Source organism: Falco rusticolus, chromosome 4 (genome assembly GCF_015220075.1).
Source record: "Falco rusticolus isolate bFalRus1 chromosome 4, bFalRus1.pri, whole genome shotgun sequence".
Taxonomy (NCBI): Eukaryota; Metazoa; Chordata; class Aves; order Falconiformes; family Falconidae; genus Falco; species Falco rusticolus.
This window is the reverse complement of record NC_051190.1, coordinates 79,978,956-80,006,590: the sequence shown is the minus strand read 5'-3', so window position 1 is coordinate 80,006,590 and position 27,635 is coordinate 79,978,956. Positions and strand designations below refer to the sequence as shown.

The window sequence follows — 27,635 nt, the reverse complement described above, 5'->3', positions numbered from 1 at the left end:
TCTTCCTTTTCAGATCGCTGTAACATTTGAATGTGCCAAATGAAAAAAAATCTTGGACATCCTTTAAGAAGCCTCAAACAAATGTTAAGAACACTTATTTTGTGGGTGCCTTTGATTTATTCATTCATGCTAGTCACTAGAGTAATTAAATTCTCTTTAAGTAAAGAAATTTCCATATAACTTCATACTACTAAATAGAGATACATACTCATTAATGTAAAGTAGCTAGCTAAACCACAAGGATATTTTATTCTGTCAAACTGAGCTGCACTGACAATGGGCTGTTTACCTAAAAGGGAATGAAAAGCCCAGTTGACACAGTTTAAGATGTGACATTAATCAGCCATCTTTTGCTGAGCCCACAGGAACTGAAAGGTCACAACTACTGCGGCTGTTTTAAAGCATCCTCAGAAAGGCCTGGAAATTCCTCATTCTTCCCTAATTAAGAACACTGTAAATGATACATGGAATAATGAGGCTAAATGAACTTGAAATGTCAACTTTACTGCCTTGTTTCAGCAGGCATGAATATTTTCCCTGTGCCTTTTTTGTGATTTTTTTTTTAAAAAGATTACATCTACCAGACAAAACTCCCTTTTATGTTTCTCATTTGTAGTAGGAAACACACCCCGAGTCATTTACTCTTCAATATAGTTGCTTAATAACATTGTGGTCCGGATTTGTTCAGTTAAAAGTATATGCATACAGTACTTATGCAAACACACAAATGATATGATTTAATACCCTAGCAGTATATATCTGCGTATTATTTTTTAGGCTTTTGACCTTGAGACTACTGGCATTCTAAAAATTCTCTTACCAAACAGGAATGAAGTAACTTTTGTAGTCAATGAAACTAAAACACAAATATGCCTTTGATACAGCAAACATAAGAGGGGTTTTAATAGTCACTTCATGCCAGGAACTATTGTGGTGCGACAGGAAGAGCTGTAAAGAACAAGGCAGTTGGTATTGAGGATCAGCCAGATGTGCTATACGTGTTTCAAAGCTATGACTAGTTCGGTCAGAGAGACAGCACACCCATTAGCAGAATACATCCTCAGCTTTAGCATCCCTTGACAGGAACCCCGTTTGAACACTCTTGAGACCACTCTATAATTTGAAACAGAGTATAGCGATGGGTGGCAGCTGGGTGATTCCTTTAAAAAATGCATTCCCAACCTTAACCAAAATGTTAAGATAAATACACACTAAGACACCTCACATTAAGAGCCAAGAAAATGAGTGTACCAGAATGTAGAACCATTTCACTAATCAATAGGAAATGTTCAAAATAACAGGGCATTTTAAATAGCAGCTTTATTCAGAATTCAGTAGTGTTACCATGGATTATCAAAAGTTCCCTTTGTCCTCCTGAGATTCACTACAATGAAAGCTCTCTGGGGTCAAACAACTCCCCCTTCCTCCCGCCCAGTCCCTCCCAAAAAAAATTAGAAAAAAAGAGAGACAGACACACTTAGTGCCTTACTTTCAGACGATGTTTTGATTGCTGCCCTAAATTAATTGGTGATCACATTCAACCATTATAGGGAAGATCCTGGTTCACTTCTGTCTTCTTCTTCTTTAAGGGGGTTCAAAACTGCATTTCCCAAGGGACTGATTAAGCCATCTTACTATTCTTTAGCTGAAGCAGGTCACTTTGCAAGGAAGAATGAGTCAGTAGGTAAAAAGGTTCATTGTGTATTAACCAGGGTACCTGAGAAAGGGTACAAATTGTCTTCTGAATGTTTTACTATTTTGTATCAAGGAGCTTTTCACTCTCTGTCTATGCTGTACCCAGAAAGCACATAAACAACAATAGGTCTACAGGTCATTCCAGTGAAAGAATTAATAACAGATTAATAAATCACAGCTCCCAAATGTCAAACCTTTTATACTTTCTCATAATTACCGTTTAAATGCAAGATACTTGAAGCTATCCTTACATGAATACAGACATCTTATAATAACCTTCAAAAAGTTCCTTACCACCAGCAATTAAAAATTTTTGTCTGAAATTTCTCTGCTTTATGCAACACTTTCAACCTAAACAAGCAGTGGAGACATCATGCACTAGATGAAAATGGTTGGACAAACTGCGTATTCATTTAATACACAATATAGTGGCAAATATTAATACCTGATATGTATATCCTTATTTATTGTACAGGACTGGTTACACATTTAATATCCATTATGCGAATGACTGTATCAATCTGCTGATGCCCTTCTATTTCCAAAAATAAATATGTGATGTGATTAACCCACCCTAAGTACACTTGTGTGTACCTTCCATAAATACCGAGTTATCTTGCTACTTCCTTTCTGACACTTCTTTGGCTATTTATACCACATCTGAAGGATACCATCTGCCCTTCAGTCTTCATGAGATTAGTAGCTTGAAGAAATCTTGATATCTACAGATTCCAAGGTTTTCCACATATGAAATCTTTTGGTACTGTTTGATGCAGCTGAAATACACTTAAGACTTTCCAAACATGCCCAAATGTGTCTCAAGCCACTGAACCAGATAATAATTTTCAACTGTTACCCAAATACATTTACTGAAAAATCTAAGATTAATTTAATTGCTATCAGAATTTAACAATACACTATACATTTTAAAGGTTTTGTGAAAATCTTTTCAAAAGCCATCTTAAAATTCCACGTAATATTTGTGCTTTTTCTTGGTAGAACTGATTGTAATACTCTTATAGTTATATTCCCACACAAGCTATTTGCTGAGCCAATTTTAAGAAGAGGGAACTTTTCTGCTACAGAATGCTGAAATCCAAGCGATGAGACACTCCTTTCACAGAAAGTGCCTGACACAGCACAAATCGGCAATGCCCAGCTGTCTTCTGCAAAATGTGATTAAATGTGGCTGGCACTAAGAGAATCTCTATTTGAGAATGGTGACAAAACCTCAGCACCCCTATCTAAGATGACAACAAAAAGCAAATCTTGACTCTGCTAAAATTCATTACTTGCTTAGCCCATCACAAAGCGGCCCTTTCTTTGTTTCTTCCCCTGTCTCCTTTCTCTCTCCTGGTTCAATATGAATACATTTTGCTCAGGCAGCGTTAGTAATTTATACTGATGAGTGACACATTACTTAAAGTGACATATATGGTTGCATTTCTTTGGAAGACTATAATAAAACCAACCTTGAGAGCAAACACAAGCAGGTAATTAGGCAACTATGATGTCTTTAGATCTCATTCAGAGAATAACAATTAAAGATCAAATTATTTTTCTGTCATACAGAATATGATTACAGGTGATGTGCTAAGATTATTTGCAGGGTAATAAAGTTGGACTAGCGAGGTATTAAGATATATAATTCTTTAATTACATACCTCCTAGTTCTATATAAAACATAAGGCTAGAAATACATTTCTGGGTTAAGAAGTTTATTTCAGGAATTTGGTAGCAATAGAACACTACTCTGCAAAATTAGAGTGGAACGGGATGCCATCAGACTCCAGATATACCTTTGCACCTCTCAGGATTCCCCGTAAAGCACATAGTTATTGCTGTTTTCAGTTGGCTCCTCAATTCTTCATGAATATTCAACTAGAAAAGGTTATGCACAATGGAAATGTTTTTTACTCCTGTCCTCCTGGCACCTTGTATCATCTAAACCAAGAATTTAATGAAGGCTCAGAAGCTTAAAAAATTCAAAAGTCAGTTACAAGCTTTTCATGCACACTTATTTTCAGATGCTTTCAAAACCAACATGTGTTCTACTAATTAGGTAAATAACAATCAAAATTTCCGGTAGGGCTGTTAACAGAAAGTAGTAATGGTCAATTAGAAGTTATCGGTAAATTTGTTTATGGCTCCACTGTCAGCATGAAGCCCCTAATTATCAATACTCAAAAGACTCATTATTTTAGGAACTCTAGAAGTAGGAAGACAACTGTATTGATGAAATAGATCTGAATGTGTACCACTGGTGTGAGCTATGATGCTTTGGCAGCTACAATTTGGTGACTTTCAGACACATATATCTTCCTTTGGGGACATCACTTAAAAAGCAACATAAAAAAGAGAAAACAGGTTAAAACTGCTATCTGCATGCCTTCTACAATTCTATACAGCATCTTCAATATGCAAAATTCACTGTCACAACACTGCTCAATATTGTAAATATCTAGAAACTGATTTTCAAAAGGGAAAGCCTCCAGTTCTTTAAGGCGCAGGCACTCCCCCTGTCCTTCCTAGACTCTACTTCTCTTTCAGCCTTCTCACATTCTTTGAGTGGGCACAGCCGTACACCAAAGCAGAGGTATAAAATCTTCCTGTTGCAGGGTGCGGCTTAGGGCTGAAAAAGTGCTCTCGGTTTTTATTCTCTCACGCTGTGCTAGCATAAAACCACATTTGGTAGCTTTACTTCAAACACGATGCTAGCTGCTATTTGGAATTTTCCAATTGCAGATAGGTCCCAGACGAGATTCCTTGCCGCTTAGCACTACAGTAGCGGACAACGTAGGCTGTAAATTAATTTTGTCATGGTTTAGGAAGTGTAACTCGCGATTCACTAGAAGAGCTATTTCCCAGATAAACCGTAATTGTAAGCAGATTTTGTTAGAAGCATAACCTAAAGAAGGTACAGAGTAGCAGTGGCATTTCTAACAGCTGCCCATGAAGAGATTTTGCTCCCTTAACCACTGCCGTAGAGTAGGCAATAGTTACTCTATCTAAACTAAACCACACCTAAACTACAGGTTTAGTCATTTAAATATTAGATTGTGTATATTCAGATTAAATGCATTAAAAATGTATATTCAACACACTGTGTTCATGATTTAATTGTTTTTAAGTCTAGTACTTTAATAATGAGGTACCTCTTAAGTGTTTCACTGGAAATTAGACCTGGGTGTGTATTTTAACCAAAGTGATAATTAATGACCAGGCTTTTCCCTAATTTCAGCCATCCTTGTTTGTTTTTACTTCAGCAACACATTTTTAGTTATAAAAAAGCAAAACTGGTGAGACAACTTATTAAAAGCAGGAATACCTCAGTATTAATATGATTCACGAGACACTCACAAAGCCTCTTGAAAAAATAATTTGCTTCATTTTTTTGTATGGGGTTTGTGTAGCAAGGTTTTGGCAGTGGTGGGCTGCTACAGAGTTGGCTTCTGTAAGATGATGCCAGAAACGTCCCCCATGCCCAACGGAGCCAATGCCAGCTGACTCCAAGATGGACCCACTTCTGGTCAAGGCCGAGCCCGTCAGCAGCGATGGTAGCGCCTCTGTGACAGTGTATTTAAGAAGGGGAAAGTTACTGTGCAAGAGCAATTGCAGCCCAAGGGAGAAGTGAGAATACATGAGAGCAACAGCTCTGCAGACACCAAGGCCAGAGAAGGAGGGAGAGGAGGTGCTCTGGGCGCTGGGGCAGAGATTCCCCTGGTGAAACACCTGGAGAGGCAGGCTGTGGCCCTGCAGCCCATGGAGGTCCATGGTGCAGCCGGTGGGTGCCCAAAGGAGGTGGTGACCTCTGGGCAGCCCATGCTGGAGCAGCTCCTGGCAGGACCTGCGGCCCCGTGGGGAGAGGAGCCCAGGCTGGAGCCGGTTTGCTGGCCGCATTTGTGAGCCTATGGGGTACCCACGCTGGAGCAGTCTGTGCCTGAAGGACAGCACCATGTGGGAGGGACCCCACGCTGGAGCAGAGGAAGAGTGTGAGGAGCCCTTCCTGTGAGGAGGAAGGAGCGGCAGAGACAGCGTGTGATGGACTGACTGCAACCCACGTTGCCCTGCTCCACCTGGGGGGAGGAGGCAGAGAAAATCAGGTGTGAAGCAAAACCTGGGAAGAAGGAAGGGGTGGGTGGGTTGGGGGCAGGGGGAAAGGGGTTGTTTTAAAATTTGGTTTTACTTCTCATTATCCTACTCCAATCTGATTGGTAAAAAATTAAATTATTTTTTCCCTGAGTTGAGTCTCTTTTGCTCACGATGGTAACTGCCGAGTGCTCTCCCTGTCCTCACCCTGACCACAAGCCTTTCAATCATATTTTCTCTCCCCCATCCAACTGAGAAGGGGAGTGCAGAGCAGCTTTGGTGGGCAACTGGTAGTATAAGGTGTGTCTGTCAAATGACATCAGAATGAAACACTCTTTTCGGCAGCATTCAGAACACTTTTTCCCTCCTGCTTTTGTCAGAAAATATTCAGCATTACGGAAGGCATTAAATGATGCTACTGCTCTCCCATTAAGAAAAAGAATTTATAACAGTGCAAAATTTCAGCTTTGGAAAAAATTCTTCATTGCTGGGCTGCTTACGACAATGAGTGAATGAAGTTAAGAAGCAAGGGATTTCATCAGTATCCTGGATAAAAAAAATACAGGGAAGAAAACTGATCTTGCAAACCAGACAATTTTTGGACCAAGTACCATTAAAATGGGGCTTTTCTGACAAAAATACTCATTTAAAAATGCTGTGCATAGTTTAAATCTTGATTTTCTAAGAATATACCACTGGGAAAACAGACTCTTATCAGGTTTATTGTAACTGCTGTTTTTTGACAAAGTTTAACACAAGAAAGAAACTAATTGGTACTTTATTTGAATCCAGTTTTGCATTTGGAACAACAATACCTCATTTAGAAAAAGATCTCTGTGTTGCAATCTCTTTAAACTTCTGTCTGGCATTAGTTGTACTATCATCTGTTTAACCAGTCAAAAAGACTTGTTCAGATGATGTTACGTAAAAGACAATGCTGTACTGTGTTGTCCATTTTTTATTATACCTTTTTGATAGAGTTAAGCTGCACCTAAGAAGAAGTACGAGCACTAGAAGTCCATGAAGAGGATCTGGCAGTCAGTCAGTAGTACCATGGGGTACTGGAACTGGTAGTATTGATTTTGATATGAAGAAGAATTAAAATATTTTAAATAAGCATCCGTTACAGAAACATTTTACAGTGCTTAAACTTTTTTTTCCCCCCCCTTCATTAAAACCCAAGCTTCCCACCTACACTATGGGAATCTTCTTCTGCCAACTAAGTGTATCTGATTATTTGGATTAATTTGGGGATTTAATACCAACTAACTTTATGCTGAGCTTATCCAGTATTCATAAATCAAATCCCATCTTAAGTTAATTTCAAGGCTGATTATTTTTGGAACGTTTTATGGTATAAATTATTCATTACATAGATGTATTATACCTGTTTGCCAGAAAATAACAGAGGCTGTGACAACTCATTTTTTTAAATAAGATACCTGGGGAACAAATATTTAAACACAGCTGGCAATATTCCAACCAACTGATAAGAATTACTGTACACCGCAATTTCATGCCTTTTTTTTTTTTTTTTTTTACCATCTCAACAGTTAAATTATTTTCTGGACCAAGGTTTGGCATTACTGAACTTTTTAAAACAGTGTAGGAGTGATGTAAAGACTTGTGTTAAATATTCACACAGATCTGGATAATTTTCTCTTGTTCAATTTTAAAGAAATCATTATAGTGCCAATGTTTGACTGCTCCTCACAAACCTAGGAAGAAAACAATGACTTCAAAATAAACACATATTTTCCAGCTGCTATATAAAAAACATTTTTTGTAATGTCACGCAAGAAACAAAAGTCCTAATCTGATTTATGTAGCATAATTTAACTTTCAACCAACTTTAAAATATACAAATACACACAAAAATGTTTAATTCTATTGTTCTTGATGACTATATGACAAAATAGATCATAATATTCATACCTAGTAAAAGTGGAGATTCTACCTTTAGAAATGCATTCAGTCAATTACATTATATAGTTTGTTATTCTGTAAGTGACCTTGAAATACTCCTAAGCTCTGGCTGAAAAATGTTGCATAAAAATTGAACTAACTTTCTATTCTAGTATGTTCTGCTTGTATCGGCAAGCAGATTTGTTAGCAGTATTCTTTTCTAATTTTTCAGCTGCAATGCTGTTTGCCATGGTGGCAGTACCTTTGCTTGTATGTTGGGTCCTCCAAAGAAGGTGCTCTGATGCAACACTCTGATGGAAACTGACTAAATCAGGCTCACAGTTTCTTTGCAGTTGCAGTCACCCTTTGTCAGAATATGCAACTGGAAAAAGTCTAAATTAATACAAAATACCTTTAAGTATGTTTTGGTTTATTTTTTTTGCAAGATGTATTTTAAATGTAACTACTTAAAATCACATTGTATTGAATAATAGAATGTATATAACACATATTCAAGACATAACTAAGCACGCAGATATACTACCACCTTGTGCCACCCTCATATTATATTTAAAAAGTGTTTTCTTTTATATATATATATATATATATAATGTTAAAGATATTGGCTACTATTGAAAATGTTTTGTTCCAAATGTTGAGTAAATGCCCAGATAAAGCTTGTCCATGCAACGCTGATTCAATCATCTTCTGTGTGTACTCAGGCAAGGAGAATCCCACCCAAACTATAACCCTCACTAATCTAAACTAGCTGTCTCGGATCCCTCTTACAGTCAGTGGACAGGAAAAGGCAGCTGCTGAGCACAACCCATCCAAATCTACAGAAAATGTCTAAAATAAGGGAGCAGTATCAACATTTTGCAAAATGGAAGCCAAGACACAGGGAAAGTAAGAATTAAAGTTTCTGTGAAATTAGTTAAGTTTGTGGTAGCCCAGACCACATCATTATGGAGACTTAGTACTTTCAAAACACAGCTTACACTATAACCTGCTGCAGGTCAGAGAATTCATTTTTGCATGTTGGGCAAAGGGATCCAGGCTGGGAAACAGTAAACAAGGAGGAAAGATTACTAAATATTTGAAAAATTTAATTTGTGTAGAACTCACAGGAGCTTTGGGGTGAAAAAAACATAAAATTCAATTTTCTGGACACAACTCAACTACTTCAAACATAAGGTCAAGCTTCCCCTTTTTTTTTTCGTGTTCCTGAAATCACTGCTTCAGTTTTCATGCCTTGCAAAACCTAAAGACAGTACCTTCTTCTAATATTCAGCCCAAATTAATCCCTTTTAGCGACACCTGACAGCTAAATCACAGAAGGCAGGGGTCTTATAGCAAAAAAAAAATAATATCGCACCATGAAGCGATTTAAAGGCTGCAAATTCATGCATAGCCACAAAAGGACTTAAAGCGCTGCATGCCACCTTAATTTTGGTATTTTCTGAATTGTGAGAGCTTGACAGCAGGATTTTTTGGTTTCACTGTTTATTCTTTAAAACACATGTGTGAAACTGCACATGTGAGGAAATGCTCCCCAAGTTTGAAAAAAAGTCATAATGAAAAAGATTAAATTCCATAAACCATGATGAGACTGTCACCCGCACAACTCATGAGTAGATCAGAAACTTCTGCACTCCTCATGGGTCTTCTTGCGCATTAACTTATTTTTTTACAAGAATAAAATTCCATTGCCTACAGCAATTAAATTGAATTGCTTACATTTTTTTTAATCTGACCAAATAAAAAGGTTTGAAACAAATTAAAAAAATATATAATTTAAAATATTTAAAACATTATATTTGATATTTTAATATTACAGTGTCCAATATTTGCTTATTCACTATGTAAACGCGAGTTATATCCAAAATGCTTCTACTTGGATTACAAGCAAAGCTATCCATGATTGCTTTCCAGCACAAAAGGTGTACAAAATATAATACTTGCCAGGGTTGGCGTGTCATGTATTTGTAGTTCCATAAAATATTACCTGAGGGGTTTATATGAGAATTCTATGCATATATACCGACAATTTATTTCCACTCAAAAAATGCAATACAGTAAAAAGATGAAATAAAAGCAAACTAAACAGAAGTCTAGAGACAAGGCAGCTGATTTTGCAGCACTCAAATAATGACCTGACATGTAGACTCTGCAGCGTTTTGCAAAACAGATTGCACACAAAGATGAGCGGACAGAAACCTAAACTAGCACGGTCATTGTAACCACCATGATATATCTTTAAACTCTTTGCTGCCCTGGCCCTTTGCAAAATTTTAAAATTGCAGGAGATACTTTAAACAATACTTTTAAATGGAAGGCAACCGAAGGGAAGCCACATCTAGTAATAATGAGACCTCATAATGAGACCCTTGTCACCCATAATGAACAAATGCCCAGGCCACATTTATTTCTACTGAATATTACCACATCATAATATCGAATAATTTTATTTTATTTTTATTAAATTCAGCTAAAACAAGCTTCTATATTCATTCTGAATATCACTATTTCAAACTATCAGGAAATTTATCTTGTAGAGTACTGTTTGGCAATCCTGAAAGCACACTGTAATCCTTTCGTAGGGTAGATGGATAATGTTACAGAAACGGAGAGCTTATAGGTTTACTTCAGCTTTCATGTGATGTAACAAAATCTACAATGTTTTTGAGATGAGAGAGCTTGTCAGACCTTAGTCGTGAGTGACAGCGAGTATTACCAGCAGAGAAGCTGTTGCCCTCATGCCCTACAGCAAAGTCACTGTCTGTCTATTATTTGACAGGCAGGGTAATATGGGAATATGTTACGCTGGTGGAAAAACTGACACAGTTGCTGGAGAGTCCTGTGACTAGTATGAGCAAAATGGAAGCAGCATGTCCAACATTTGTGATAGCTAACAATTTAAAGCATATGTTTATTACTGCTAAATTACATCCCTTGTACTGCTGACACCTGCAAATGCTTAGCAAAATCTGAAAATAAAATCACATTATTCCTTGTCAGCAGTATGCAACTTTTCCTAAACATCTAAAATTGAAATTCATAATTAGAAATAAAAACTGACTGACCATTATATGCTATGCACTACAATCTCTCATCACCAAAACAGTGTAATTTACCTACCACTTGTTCTCAAAGCCCAATACTGCTACAGAAGATATTGTTGGGGAATTTTAAAATGTGTACTGTAACAGTGATTTAAATTGGATCAAAACAGATGAACAAAGTTGAAGGAATGAAAACGAAACAATAGTCTCCTTGGCCAAAACTGGAAATTCAATCCCATTTTGCTGCTATAATCCGTACAAGAAACTTCACTGTGACACACCAAAAATTGGATTTAGTGAGTGACTGAGACTGAAATTGCTGGTAGCTCAGGCTTGCAATTCATCCACAGGTCACACAGAGTGCAGCAAACAACACTACTTTCTCTACAGTTTTCCTCTTCTGAGCTCTAAGTACACATTTGCGAGACTACCCCCTCTAGTGAGGGGTAGAAAAAGCCTTATCTGTTCCTCCTGGCTGTGAAAAGCTGTGCAAAATCACAGGCATATAATACACAATCCTAAAGCCATAAAGAATATTGAATCTGAAAACAATTAAGTACATAAACAGCCCTAATCCTTTTAAAACTACATTCACATTGAGGCTGCAAGGAGTTTAACTCAACACTGTATTGTTTCAATTTGTTACGCAGTACAGAATAAAACAACACAAAAAAAGCTACAAAAATGACTTTTTAAAACAGAGAGCAATATAGCTTTTTCAGAGAAATTTCTCTGCACAGCTGTGGAAAAGCTGTGGGAAAGTGACTAAACAAAACCACAAGGAGTCCCCATAAGACAATTTTTCAGTATCTTTCATATTCATCACATATTCAGGCAAATACAATTCAAACTGCCTGCGCTTGAAAGTGCAAAAAAACTTTATTTAAATTTAGTCATTCAAAATCTTTATGAACAAAATTAGACACAATAACAAGCTTTTTTTTTCATTTTTAATAATCACTAAGGTAACATAAAATATATAATCATTCTAATGATAAAATTTGCTTACTTTTCTGAGCATGGTATTTTTCAACTCATACCTTAAAAATAATACACACCCTGCACTAAGTGAAGTCAGTCATACTTCATTATAGTATTTTTAAAAATTTTATCTGGTACACACTGTGCTAATCTCCTGGAAAACACATTCAGAAATTACAAACCCTGGATTTTTTGTTTACTCAGAAGAAGCCAAGAAAACAGGAGACGGAAGATTTTTACAAACGGTATCAAGAACCCCTTTTAGTTTAAGCAGGTGACAGAAATTCAATAACAATTTTAATTCACTCTTGGAACATCCGTTGCATGTAAGTGGTATTCAAGAAAGATTGCTTGATGCCCAAACTGTAGCAGACAGACAATTTCCAGTGTCTGTCTTCATATCTTCTTACAGAAGAACAATTTGATTAACCCCCCAGGGTGAAGCTGAATACCGTATTTTTCCAGTTGGATAGGGACACCAGCAAGGCAAAAAATTATACCTCTCTCTGAACATCTTCTATCTTCCATTCTTAGAAGTAACATAATGGAAGAGTTTAAGTATCCAAGTACGCTAATGGCTGATTTATGACAACATCTGCATAGCTGTGTCCCTGTGTATCCAAATACTAAAGTCACTTCTTTACTAGTTAAAACATTCGTGAAATACAAGGAAACTGGCAGAATAACCTGTAAAATTTTAAAAGACTTTTAGAATGCTCTGTTATTTTAACCCTGAGGTATCCGATGCATTTATAAATCTGATTTTGAAGATCAATTGGAAAGTGTCTCTTCAGAGGTTATGGTGATGATAGAAAAGAATGCCAGTACTAAAGAAGCTTCTGTGTAGACAAAGAATCAAAATCTTTATTTTTTTTGAAAAGTCAGTACTACAGAAGCATACTATTACTGTCAGTATTATTAAAGCGAGTTTTAATCCATGTAAAAAATTTAGTCCTAGTTTTACAGTGTTATATTTGACCAAGGCATACCAATCAATATGAAGTATTAACAACCTTCACACAATTTTCCATTTAAAAAAACAGGTTTTGCAATTCAAATAATCTTCATTCATATAGAAAAAACATGCATTTTCTTCCTCTTGTCTTTAGAGGTTTGTATTTTGTACTACTCCTGAAATACTTTCACTTGTCAATAACGTCACCAATCCTGAATAGTATCCACAATGTGAAAAGAAAACATTTAATTGGGATAATAACATTCTCTTTATTGATTGAGAGTATTTCCATTTTGTATACATTGTTTTTTACCTGTTTTACAGAGTAAAACTGAAATCATTATTTTATGACCTTCTACTGTTTTTCAGAGCAGTCCTATGCATAGCATTTCAACAAAAACTTCAGATGCTTAGTAAGACTGCTAAAACCAGAATACCTCAACTATTTCACAGGATGAATTAACTTACTTTGGAGGATGTAGAGTCACATTCCTGACAAATCCATCCATAGCCAGTCTGTTTAGGAGACTTTTTCAACGGAGGGTCTAGACAGCCAAAATGGTAGCAAAGCCTGCATTCATCACACCTGCGACAAGAAACCAAAATATGTTTACTTATATAAAAGGTACCTCTATATTATTTTAGATTGAGCTTCCCTGATCCATTATCATGATAGAGAAAATACATTTTCTGTTAAGGGATATTTTCAAACACGATCACTTCACGTAGGTTCTGCCTAATTTGGAATATTCTGAGGCAGACACTCATCCATCAGCTTTGTCACCATATATACATGACATTATTTCAGAGACTTACAAATTAAAGAAAAAACATATAACCAGCTCAATTTTTTAGATACTTTAATGTCATTCATTGCCATTTATTTTCAAAAATTTGTGATTTTTTTTAGACAATGACAATATCTATTTTTCATAGTTTTAGGACACCCCTTTTGCATCTACTTTTTCAAGAAAAACTGTGAAATATTTGCTTATATTCAATAACAAGTATAATTTAAAGCTATCAAATATATTTTTTACACAAGGACTACGAAGTCAATAAAAAAATGCAAAAAATATTTTCTGATTCACTTTTAATTTTCTGGAAAGGGGTATTAACTTAAAAGGATTTCACTGTGATATTTAACTTACAAAACTGCCCTACATACACACAATTTTATGTTCTTTTTTAATAAACCCTTCATTAGTGTTTTCTACTATGTATGGTCCCCATAAAGAGCTCAAAACATATAGCATAGATATTGTTCACCTATTCTTAATATACCGTCATTGGGGCAATGCTAAATACAAGTGCTTCATGAAAGGATTTTTTAAATTAGTACAATAACATGCTTAAAATCGTAAAGAGATTTTTAGAAACAAATAAGAGATTTTCATATATCCTACTGAACTTCACTTTATTTGCACATCCCCTCCTATTCTTTTATATGAAAAACCAGAACTTTTTTCAAATTTACTTTGCAGTATTTTCTTCTTTAAATGCCCTTAAACTCTGAATGAAAGCCAATATAAATGATCCAAAAATAAGAAATAGAGTAGATGTTTAAAAATCAAAATTTCTAAGAAAACCTGTACACTTTCTTTCTCTGCTTCCCTGGCCATTTATTTTCACTTCCATAAAACACACAAACACAAATATGTCCAAAAATTGCAATAATAGCATGGCACAGACATCATCAGATCAAAGACAGAAGGATGTAACTTATCAAGAGAACACACAGTGAATCACAGAAAGAGGGTTCAACTAACAGAACACCCTGCTGTTTTAAACAGAAGAAAATGTTCATGTGACTTTTCTTCAAGGATTAATCTTGAAATAAAAAGAAGCAACCATGTTCCGATTGTGATTGTTCAACCCAAGTAAATAGTTTTGTCCTTGCTGTCAAGGCTGTGCTTGCTAGGGAAGCCTTCTGGTTTTAGCAACTGTATGCAAGACATGAGCACTGGTAAGGGTATGGCATGTACTGCCTTCTGCTAATTAGAAATTAAAAGCAATAATCTACCTGTCCACAGTATGCAACCCTGAACTGACATGGTTTTGGTATTTTTACAAAATGGGATATACCATCTTCCAATCTACATCCTTGGGCTTGTTTAGTAATAACTCAATCTAATTCCAGGACAAAGAAAATACTTAAAAAAAGGAAAACACTATCCCTTTTTAAAGGCAGACTAATTATAAAGTAGAAATATATTACTTACAATCAGGAATATATGCCATTTTATTTCTTGTGAAAGGCATATTAAAATAATAAAAAGGTTGAGCGGGCAAGATGAAATAGGTTACCCTCCTACATCCCAACAGTGTATATGACCTTCAGCAAAAGATTAAGCCTCCTTTGAGCCTCAACGTTCTCATCTGTAAAGGAATATATTTTTACTAACCTATTTCTGTATCTAGAATCTTATTCACATAAGTGCTTGCATTTGAGCAGTGCTTATCAGAACTGCCTTCCTGTAAACTGTTCGGGATCCTCTAAGTAACACAAAATAAAGCATCACACTATTTCTGACTGTTTTAGTGTATTTTCAGAGCTTAATCCTAAGATCTACACCTGACTTTACACAGTATTTAGATTTTTTCTGAAGTGATTGTCTATAAACACAAGTGTTTACACGTTCAGAAGAAAATGTTTCTCCTTTTAATTTATGCTTTGCCATCTCTTCTTACATCTTGTCCATTTTGTATCCAGAATGCAGTATTTCCTGACTGTACCTTCAGCCACGTTTCAGAAGTATGCTGAGGGAGTTTGCAAGGCTGAGTTGAAATAACCAGAACATTATGAAATTAAATACAGATCTGGAGGCGCCGTTCTAAAGCTGCATGTTTTTAATATTTATTGTCATTAATTTTTATCACTTCAAAGCTGTTTAGTTTGGTGGACGAAAAATTGCATTTTCTTAGCATGAGTTAAAAATACCTACATGAAACCTTTCAGATACTAATAGCTTCTATCTGCATCTGCACAGCTGAAAAAATGAAAGTAACAAAAGTGTATTTTCATCTATCAAAACATAAAAAGCTGCATAGTGATAAAAATGAAACTATACTGAACACCTCCTTCACACTGCTTTTTACTGGAATACAAATTCTGTACTGTGGAACACAAATTCATTGATTCTGAAGTTCCCAGAGCATGATGCTGGGAAAACTGATAAATATACACTGTACCTTGGCTAAAGACGATGCCCTAGCTGTCTGGAAATTCTGTCTGCTGAGACTGACTTGGGACAAAAAGTGAAGCTTACACACATCACAGTACAGAAACCAGAACTGGCATTCTTAATTCCTAATTCTGAAAGAAAAACCTTATACTTAGGTTAAAATGGGACTAGTAAAATGAGATTAAGCCCTCAAGTGTATGCTATTACTTGTGTTATTTTGTCTAGCAACATGATAGAAAACCCACTGTCAGAAAATAAGCGAACCACACAAAATAAGGAGTACTTTCAACTTAATTAGAGAAAGAAATTGTTGGGTCACAAAAGGTGTCATGCTGACAGTCTCGCAGCCTTTCAGTAAATGCACTCACAGATCAATCACAATATGGACATTTGCAGAGCAAAGGAGTCACACAGCACTGTCATTTACAAATATCACCCACTTCCATCCCAAAGATGGCTTAATAGTACAAGTTAATCTATTGGGTTGGGGAGGGGGAAAGGGAAAGGAACTGCTTCCTCCATTTTAAAGGTTCAGTTAAAATTTTTATGGTCATGGATTCAAGGTCACATGCTCAAACCAGTCCTTAAACTAACAAATATTTTATCTTGCTGTTATTTGTGGGTAACTTTTTTCATGGTTAAGTACATGATTTACAAATGCAATTAATCGCAGCACCATCTTCAGTGGCCTGGCCAGCAGTTGTACCAAAAACTTTGCGAAAATAAAAACAGAGCTCCACAAAAAGACAAGTTAACCTAACCTCCTAAATTACCTCTGACAGTTAATTGCTTACTATCAAAGTTTTAACAAGCCTGAAATTACTTTATGCATCAAAATTAGAAATTACTGTGTTCCTCATTCCAGCAATTAATGAGGATAGATATATACCCACTATACACGGAGAAAATGGGGTGTGAAAAAGAAAGGTGAATTCTGAAGGGAGTGGGTTAATAAATTAAAAAACAGTAAACCAAAACATTTTTCACTTATAAAAGTACAGAATGCAGGTCAGCTCATCTTCACAGCAAGAAAGCTTGATTAGGCATTTCCATACCTGAAATACGTCTGCTTTGTTCTTTAATAAAGTGATCTCCATCTGCTCATGCCCTTGGATTGTTTTTATTAGTTTTTTAGCAGTACAGCTGGCTGTGCTCAAGCCCTACATAACTCTGCATTTGCCTGTTCATAATTAACTAATTATGCTCTAATCAATAGTGTAGATACTGATTTTACAATGTAAATGAGATAAATGAGATAATGGCTGGGGTCAATCTCATTTTATTTACAAAGCCCAGCACACACATCCAATTTCATTACATTGCATCTACCTGCACAGGAGGGAGTCTTATCAGTCGGCCTGCAGAAGCCTTCCTGCAAGCACTGGGGAAAAGGACCTGTGCTTTTACAGAGGAACAGTGAATGCAAAGCCTGCTCGTCACTGGCATATTTGTAAGTCACTGGTTAATATCACTGAAAACCACAAAGAGCTGATTCAGCCGGAGCGAAGAAACCTATTTTGCATTCACAAGACGGCACCACCCATCTATAGCTGTAGAAGTAATTACCTACATGTCCCTGAAACACAACATTAATAAGCTAATCTTTAAATACAACTTTCCAAATATGCTTCAGAGACTACAGAAAATCTCTCACTTATGTACACATCATTGCACACTGTCTGCAGTGTCATGCCAAAAGGTACCATGTTGAGCAAAATTAAAAATTGCAAAATATATATATATTTATATATACACACACTACTCCCTATTCACCACAACAGCTTAGAAAGATTTACTTTAATGGAAAAAAAGATAAGACTTTGATACATATTGCCAAATCATCTTCACCATTAAAATCAGAGAACTTGTAATATAAGCCTTACTCTGGCAAACTTTGAAATAATTAGAACAAAACCAGAAGTAATCTAATTCAGAACTTTTAAACTCTCAGAACTGCAGTGGGATGGGTGTGCATTCACTCACCCATTAGCTGGGGGGATGCAACACGATGGCTATTCCAGCATCTGTGTGGATTTAATTCTCGATATGCATCCTTCCGTGTTGCCTTGTTTTGGACCCCATTCCTGACTAAAGGCTCTTAACACCTGAGGAACAGGTGTTTCTTCTCAGGCACTGATCCCTCTCCCCTTTAATCCCTCAGCGTCCAAGTGCTGGGCCACTCTGAAACTGCAAGCAGCTGGAGATATATGTGGGGGTTCATTTGAAATTGCAGCACATTCTTGCATTCAGATGAACAACTTAACACCTAAGTCTAAGGCACTATCGTTATTTTGCTTCTTGTTAGTGGCTGCGTGATAGATCCAATGGAAAAGAGCATTTAAACATTCCCCCCAAAAAAACCACAGAGAAAGCTGATGTAGTTCAAATGAATTCAAACGGCAGAAGCAAACTCACTGACTTTGGACTGGAGAAGGTGAGGAGTGCTCCTGTGGTGCCTTAATTGCAACCAGACCACAGAAGTGATAAATTACTGGTGAAAGAAATGAATACTATGGGATGGGTTATATCAGCAACTCTTAATGTCAAAGAAGGCACTGTCCTGTGACCTTATTTAAAGAATAAAATTAATTAAAGATCTAATGGTGAAATAACTGCATAATCATATATTTAGTGTGCTGTTATTAATGATGTCCAAAAAGTACATTTATTCTACTTACTGAGGGAGGAGCCCAAAACCATAGTACTTTTTCATTATGGAATATGTGGAAGAAATATTTTTCTTTTTAGCTTTCTCTTCTGACATCTCTTGGAACAAAGTAAAGATAAGTGAAGATACATCTTTGTATCTTATCCTGCCATTCCACACCAGAACCCTCCAATTTAGCCCCACAGATTCCAACAGAAATTGCTTTCATTTTGCTGTGATAAATCACAGGCTCAGCACAAACCAGAAGCGATGCAGTACTGTATTTGGGCTCTAATTTAAAATATAAGGTCTAGCTCCTTAGTAACTCCTGTTTTTAGGCAGAATATTGTCACAAGAGAAAAACATACTAAGAATAAAATGGAAAAAGCTCGTTTTTCGCTTCCCAGTATCTACACTTTCCTGGAAGTGGCATAACAACTAAAAATGGATGGTAAAGTAATCTTGGGAGTTTCTGTTTTACAGAACAGTTTTAAGAAACACAGCACTAGGATAATAGTCTTTACACATAGGTTAGCTAAGTTTTAGGTGACTTCACCATCAGGGCCGTGGCAGATTCCAGCACTAAAATTCTTATGTGACTGCACATGCATATAATACTGAATATAAATCAGGATATAGCCCAATTATATAGCCTCTTCAAACACAGGTACTGGATATCCTGAACGGCCCTCTATCTCCAAAGATGCTCAAAATTCAACTGCATGTAACTCTACGGAACTTGATCTAATTTCAAAGTTCAATCTTACTTTGCAGTCAGTCCTGCTTTGAGTGGCTGGCTGGAACAGATGTCCTCCAGAGGTTCCTTCCAACCTCCATCTTTCTGGGTTCTGATATTTTCGTTATTTTGATGTAAGTAAATGAAATACTCTTTCTGGGATGGATAACGATTACGGTATTACACAAGTAATTAAAAGCCACATTCAGGTTTCTATTACGCCAGGTACAATGCAAGCATACAAAAGGAATTCCCTGACTTCCATAGTTTACAATGTTAGATGAGACAGTAGACTAGTACTCTCTTCTGTTATGCCTGGAAGAGAGGGGTGCATGGCTATTGCTGAAACGTGAGAGAATATACCAGACATAGGATGATTATTACATTCTGTTTTTTACATCTACCTATTACTCATGATGACAAGTGTATGGGCAAGATGGACATATGTCCTGACAGAGCAGGATAAGCTTAATGTTCTTTAGCTAACAGTAGTTTTATGATAAAGTACCTATACGGTTTTGGATGTGGGAAACTGTACAGCCTCTAACTTACTCAAATTTCTGTCTAAACTCAAGTGCATTATTAAATTTACTGGTTTTTTCTCTTTAGTGTAAAATAATCCTGAGGAAAAGCCTTCATTCACTCAGAGGATCTATGCTACACTTCCAGCATCTGCTACATGAAGTAAGTTTAAAAATCCCGTATGTAGCATGGATTTCTATTGCTTTGACCTCTAGGAAGTTCTACGTTAAAGCAAAAGGGTAAACAAAACATTTTACCTATAAATTCTAAAGCAAAAAAACAACTTTATGTAGCTTCTACTCCCCACCCCACCCAAGATGCTTATCATCATGTAACCTAAATATTGAATACTTAATTTTAACAAAACTGACAAATAGTGTCAATCCATTATGCCACAAATGAGCAAAAGAAAATAAACAATAATCTGGCAGACATTTGTGTAACTACATTTACTATTCTAAACCCAAAACTGTCACTTCTCCTCCTTAATTCATGTTTTTTAATACTAAAACAAACAAACAATCCCCCCAGATCCAAACACCTAACACTCATTATTTATGGATAAGGAAGAATCTGAACTGGCTATCATTATGTGACGTTCCTATGCAATCCAGATCTTTTCTGAATGGTCTGCTAGTCATCTGTTTCATGAAATTTAGTTTGCATGTACACAATAAGAACACTATAAAGAAACTTTATTTTTTATATATATATTGTATGTGAACAGCTTCCTTTCAGCAAGAAGTGTTCACTTCTGTCTGTCTCTCTCATAGTACTTCAAAACTATAAAACACATGGCTTTGATAAATTATTTTGCAAAATTCATTAAGGGCCCACATATATAAGGGGAATACACTGATGTAAACGCTATGTCAAATGTGTTTGTTTTCATTAATATTACACAGCTACTGTATAAAGCTTATATTTACAGTATTTTTAAGTTTAAATTAAGTATTTCTGTGAAGACAATGCCTCCAAGACATGTATTAAGATTATGCTACACAAATTACAGTCCCCCAAAAAGTCCAAAATATTTTCTTTCTTGGGAAAACCAGGAAATTCTGAAAGAACCAGGATAACCCCCTTGACAAACTGAAGAGTATAAAATTTAAGAAAGCTATTACCAAATGCTGCGTTAGTTTTTTCTGAAGTACATTCTAGATGTAACACGATTGCATCTATAGCGCCATTCTCAGGCATTCAGACTAATAACTATACTGAATGGTGTATTGTGAACTACTAGAGAAGTCCATTATGATTCTGAATCTTGCCTTCAAACTTCTTTCAAAAGGTGAAAAATCAAGTATTAACATCTGCCTTTCCAGAGAGAGGCACGTGACATAAGGATTCATACGGGGCAGGTGAGAGCCTGAACACTAAACTAATACCTGATGTCAAAAGTGCCAAGGAACAAAATCCTACAAAGAAGCTGTACTAGCAAAAAAGCCTACAAAATACAGCAGGAAATCACCTTAGGCCAGGGGTCCTCAAACCTTTTAACCAGGGGGCCGGCACACGGATGCAGTGGCAGGCAGTCATCTGCGGCTGCTTGGTTTCACCCCCCAACCCCCGGCGGGGGGGTCTGTAAATACCGGGGGCCGGATTGAGGACCCTGGGGGGCTGTATCCGGCCCGTGGGCCGTAGTTTGAGGACCCCTGGCTTAGGGTATCAGACAAGCCCAAGAGAGTACCAACAAAACCAGTTTTTAACACACGTTAGTCTTCCCTTAAAATCATCCAAGAGCAGAGATTACTCAACTTTCCTAACAAACTTCTCTAGTGCCATTACTCTTGTTAGAAACAAACTTTCTGTTGCCTAACCCAAATCATCTTGCTACAATCTAGCTTATTTTTGGTCTGACTGGATTTGCAGAACAACTTTTCCCCCTCTTTGCAGCAACTTCTCTCTTCATCATCTGTGTATCAATTTAGGCTGTTTGAAGACAGATTCCCCAGTCTTCTCTAAATTAAAGAAATCCAACTATTTCAAGCTTTTTTGTTCATTTATGTCTCCTGTAGTCTTCTTATCATTCAATTCAGTTTGCTTTGGACTTTCTCTATATTATTTCTCAACAAAGTGGACAGAATATGCTAGCTGAGGCTTTTCCAAAGGTGGGACACCAGTCTTCTGAATATTCAGGAGTACTTTCATGTGGTAAATGTAACACCTCTCTGTACGTCTCAGGTATGATCGGTTTGTGATCCAGAGTCTCCTATACCTTCTTTTGTGAAGTTATGTCTTCTAAATAGTTACTCTTTGTATCATAATCATGCACTAAACAGTGATATGCCTTTTCCATTACTGCACTGCACGCTTTTCTTAAAATTTCATTTTTAATTCTAACACTGTAGTCCCTCACATCATACTGGCATCACCTGTAAACGTAACCAAACATTTTATTCCAGCACCTAATACACAAAAATACAATACCTAATCCAGGAGAGTCCTGAGTGGAACCCAATGAGTGGAATATCATTTGACAGCGAGTCCATGGTAACTAGTCCACTTTTCTAATCAGCTACGTATTTTATTGCAGTTTAATTAACAGAGTATTTCTCTAGCTTATTTAGCACAATGTCACAAAACAGCAATATTTTAAAATTCTTTGTAAAGCCAAGCTATGCTACGTTTATCATTCTCTCCTACTCACAATACCTAACCTGTGTGTGTTAGTTTAATAACTGATCATAAGTCACAGTAAACATTGCCTTTTTTTTTTTTACCCCCTAAACACACCATGATGTACAGTCAAACACCTTTTTTTACCCCTCATTAGAACAGTGTTTGGATATAGCATTTTACTTTCAGAATTCTGGACAAGTGGATACTAAACTTGGTCTTTTCCTCCTAAAACAGATTAATGGACCTTAAAGATCAGATTCCTGCATTAATGTCTATTTCCTGGTGCAAATTTCTTTATTTTTAAGGTGTCTTTGTGTGCCCTGCCAATACAGAATGGTAAGCATTTATGATAGTTCAGACAAAAATCTTACTATGATTTCATCCCACCCCCTTTTTAAAACAAAACGACGTGTTAGACATCAGGTTAATTTTATTTAATATAATATCCAAACATGAAATGCCCTGGTAAGTTATGACTTGTAGATAAGTATACACAAATTTGTATATTTCTCCTATTACTTATTACAGCATTTAATTTCTTTCTTAAGTTTAAAAAATATTTTCAAATGGAAATGTGCCTTGATAGATGACAAAAACCACCATATCTCAAGAAATTCAAAGATTATATGCCATAAAGTTACAAGTGTGATTGCATTTGAGCAGAATTTTTCCAAGCAAGTTCAAGATGAAAACAATGAAGATGTCAACACACTGCTACTGTAGATTTAAGAACTGGATCAGTACCATTTGTAGATCAAAATACTATGTCTGCATATACCAGGATATATACGGACGAAGATGAAGATCTCAGCTGTCACGCTGTGTGATCATTTCTTCATTCCTTCCCCAATCTACATAACAATTTCATATTTGTATTGTGAGGAGATAAGCTTGTCCTCAACACTGCCACAGAAGTAAGCCAAATAAAACAAATGTCTGCATATACTCAAATTTTTCTTTATCTTAAAAATTTTTCAGAAAGCAATATAGGTATAGTATTCACTCAAGTGTCTGAAGTCAGAAACAATTAGTTCATACTAATAAGCATAAAATCAATTTTTCCGTGGCAAATCTATTCCTTCAGAATAGTAAGTCTCAAGTGTTTTACAGGTCTCATTATCACTGAACATTCCCCACCCCCACCCCCCACCCCTTAGGAAACAATCCTTTTTGCACTAAGGTCTATATACAACATGGTGTTCTTTATAGAAATGTTCTTATTAAACTGTGTATAGGTAGAGTGGCAGATGGATGGCAAACCGTTGCTTATTTCATTCGGTATCACCATAGAGGAATGCACAATATTTAAGTCCCACAGGCTTCTGTCACTCTTCAGTGAATCCAAGCATTGTGTAACATCATTTGCCAACGGAAGCACAGGGGAAAAAGACATTACTTAATAGGACAATTCTGACAAGACATTTATCCGGGATTTTTCAACAATGCACAAACGAAATGTTCCTGATTAGTGCAAAAAAAAAAAAATCAGGCAAATTAACTACCTTGTCAGTCCAAATAACAAACCAATCCATTACATTCTATCCAAGCCTGACAAGAAAACTCAACTTTTTGTCATAATAAGCTTATAGTAGAGACAAGGTAGCTGTTCTCCTTTACTTTAGGTACTCTATTGAGAGCTTTATCCACATTTAAAAATCATATTATAAAAGGTTTCCACGATTGCCTCCGAGGATGAGTTGTGGCAGAGTTGTGTCTCATGAAGGGTATCTACACAGTAAAGTGATAAGAAAAAAATATTAACATTGAAAGATCATAGCAACTCTGCTCTGTCTTATGAAACATTTTAATATCACACTAAATTCAAGCAATATGTACGCTCAGATCCAAATAGTTAAAGATACTCATACCAAACTTCCAAGTCTCTATGTGTTAAAGTATTAAACTAAGTATAGCATCCTTTAAACTTGTTCTCGATACAGCTCAAAGAACAAAGGCCTAGAAAATTTTCTTCTTTTTTAATCATAAAAGCAACAATTTAATACAAGTAGGCTTGATTGTGAAGCTAGCATTTTCTTCAGATTTGAAACCCACACAAATGCAGCCATGGGACTGCCTACATGACAAGCACAAACAACATGTACTGTTGTGCTGTGTGTTACAACCTTAAAAAGATGCTTGTTTTATAGAACAGCATTTGAGAAAAAGTAAATCTTAGGATTTGGGAAGCAGTAAGTATGGGAGGGCTTTTTTCATAATGCAGTGTAGTAATTCAGTACACAGAAAGCTTTAGTCACTTCTGAAACAATGTCTTTGAGGCAGTAATTCAAAAGTCTTCACAGCTTTTTTTCCTACTTGTACTTCCTGTCTTTTGACACTCTCATGACATACATACTATTCAAGGATGCTTTTTTTCCCCCAAATAAATACAATTTTAAAGTCTAGATTCCCTACATTTAAACTCTTCAAAACTACTTGAAATACAATAAATTAATGTCACTGATAGCGTTGTGAGATTTTAAGTAGAAAAAAATAATCCATGCTGTCTTTAAGCTGTGCTGGCATATCAAATACATATCAGTTTTTTTTTAAAAAAGACCTACATAAAGTCTCCACTGCATTTGTTTTGTTTTCTACTTTAAAATGTATTAAAGTAGAATTGTAAATAAAAACAAAATTTAAACTGCTGTCATACTTTCATAAAATAAAAAAAATAACAATCTGATGAACAGGAGCCATAGTGCTGCCCCACATACCAACAACAGCTCTTTGCAAACTATTTTTAATGTTGAGTGTAAGGATTTTGAGCCTAAGAATTAGAGGGACAAAAAGGAAGCAGTATATGCAAATCCACTGCAATTCTCACTTCATCTCTTACTCAGAACATGATTAGAATTTCAAATCACGTATCCTTAACCACAATAAAAAAGTTCAAAAATGGACTGTATAAGAAAACCAAAGATAAGCTGAGCTGTTCAATAAACTACTTTTAATAATCAATCCCCTTCCCTTAGTGAGTGCAACTGGTTTTGTTCTGATCACCCCAGGGTGGGTGAGGTTGACATGGACACACAATCAAGTGCTGAAACATGAAGGGTAGCATCAGCGAACAATTCGAGATAAGCTCAGGGTCTTTGTGCCACTTCTATCCTCTCAGCAACAGTATGAGTAGCTGGAACCGTACCATCAGAGTCAGATCATCAGAACGTGACGGGCTATGCCCTCTCTGGGCTAGCAAGGTTTGGACACGAATACAGTTATCCATACTTTCAATACAAGTTTTTATTTCTGCTTCTCAAAATGAGCTTTTGCATATATGTACACACATCTATGTATATGTACTTATAATTGTACTTAGAAATTTGTATTTATAAATGGTTTTATATTAAAGTGGTATTTATGTAAAAATATGCTTTTATGTATGAAACAACCTGCACTATTGAAGTCATAAAATAGTAAGTTGCATTTTAACAATAAGCTCACAAATAAAAAAAAAAAAAAAAAAAAAAAAAAAAAAAAAACCCAAAAAAGACAAACAAGGCTCACAGAGGAAACTTGTGACTACAGAGGAAAGCCATGATCCTAATTTTTTGTAGTACTTTAGGTAAGGCTCTAAGAACACAGGCATCCAGGGAAGCGTAAGTAACCAATACCTGCACTGGCGATTTCTATTTTATTTCCCTGTATTGCATTTTTCTTGATAATGTATCAAGAAATTTTAAAGATTTTTTTTTTGATACATTAAAGGGAATATGCTTTTTAAATGGTTGGAATTTTTTTTCATTACTACTGTTTTTAAAATTTACCTTGACATGATTTATTTTACAAGAGTCATTTTACAAGGATTATCTTCACCCCTCTCTTCTCTGAAGCATTATTTAGTTTAAGAATCACTACTGACTGTTTAAACACAGTTCTAATTAGCAACAGATTGGTAAAAGACAAAAGAATATAAATGGATAAATAGAATAGGGTTTTTTAAGCTTTTAACTTACAAACTCATCTGATAACTGACTATTGATTTTGGAGAACTACTTACTAAAATTTTTCCTGGGACCTCCCACACTGAAGACATTTTTCCTGTTCTATTCTCGGCTTTTGCTTTTCTCCCACCCCTACACAGCACTTCCCAACACTCTCTCATCCAAAGAACTGCTCCCATTCTTACACATCCACTCCAGTTTCTACTGACTGAAGTACCCAGAGCTGCCTGCAACATCTGAAATTGCATTGTCAGCCTTAGATGGGAAAAGGATTTACTGATCACAAAAATCTGAAATGACAGTGAGCAAAACAGATTTGCTTTCCTTTCTCACCATCATTCTATCGATGGAACAAATATCAGATAGAAAAAAGCATCACGGGTAATGCTGTAATAGATGCTTTCAACAGGAAGGTTCTCAGTTACAGATTTGGTCCTTAGCTGTTCTCTCCCAGCTCTCTTCCATTCCAGGACAAAAATAGCTATGAAAGCACTTCCTCTCAAGTTTTGGTACAAAGGGAGAGAAACACATCAACTTCTCTCACCCTCCTCCCTGAACACATATGGCTGTAATCTGCTTCCTCAGTTAAGAAGATTTTATGTAATTGGAGTGTCTATGAATAAGTGCAAATTTCCTTTTCAGAGAAATTTAAAGCACAAGAAACCCCACAAATTATTTCAACATTTTCTACTGGAATTGCCAAAGGCCCTCTTCATTTGTGTAACAGTTACCGAAAGTGCAAAATGCAGCCAAACATAATGCTTATGTTAGCAGGATTGGTCATTGTTCTTTTTTAGCCATTTTAATACTTGCTTTCATCAGGTTAAATACTTGTTGTGAGAACAATGTTTCTGGCGGCTAAATGGGCATAAGTGAGATACATTTGCAACCATAATGTAAGCTCAGTTTATCTTCTAAGGTCTGAAGGTAGGAAGATGCTTCAGCATATCTTACCAATTCTGAAACATTAGAACTCTCCCACCAGGGTAGGTTTGTCAAGCCTGAAAAGGTATTTGGGAAAAACTTTAATGAGGTAAGATGGTAATGAAAGAGAGGGAAAATGGAGCTATTTAATTACAGATGAAGTGCTGACAAAGACCAATTTCAGAAGGCAAGGAACCGTATCTGCAGTAAACACTAAACCATCTGAAGGTGACGTACATAATATATATTTTTAAAACTCAGGCTGCTCAAGATACACCTCTTGGTCCCAGGAATTAATGTGTACCCCCAGCTCCATTAAGTGGGTAAGAGTTACAGAGCTCTTTAGTAGGGGGAAAAAAACCCAGACCCCC

General features: G+C 36.1%; 1 protein-coding gene across 13 annotated transcripts in view; it reads right to left on the bottom strand.

Moving 5' to 3' along the window:
• PHF14 (PHD finger protein 14) overlaps positions 1-27,635 on the bottom strand; it is a 168,253-nt gene that overhangs the window by 43,594 nt on the left and 97,024 nt on the right. For 9 of the 13 annotated variants that reach the window (XM_037382630.1, XM_037382635.1, XM_037382631.1 and 6 more), the window contains exon 17: positions 13,156-13,273. In XM_037382630.1, the coding sequence (XP_037238527.1) occupies positions 13,156-13,273 (118 nt within the window). Of the gene's footprint in view, positions 1-8,043; positions 8,083-11,720; positions 12,572-13,155; positions 13,274-22,811; positions 24,128-27,294; positions 27,342-27,635 lie in introns of those variants that run through there. The other 4 variants (XM_037382639.1, XM_037382640.1, XM_037382642.1 and 1 more) reach the window with 4 other exon arrangements.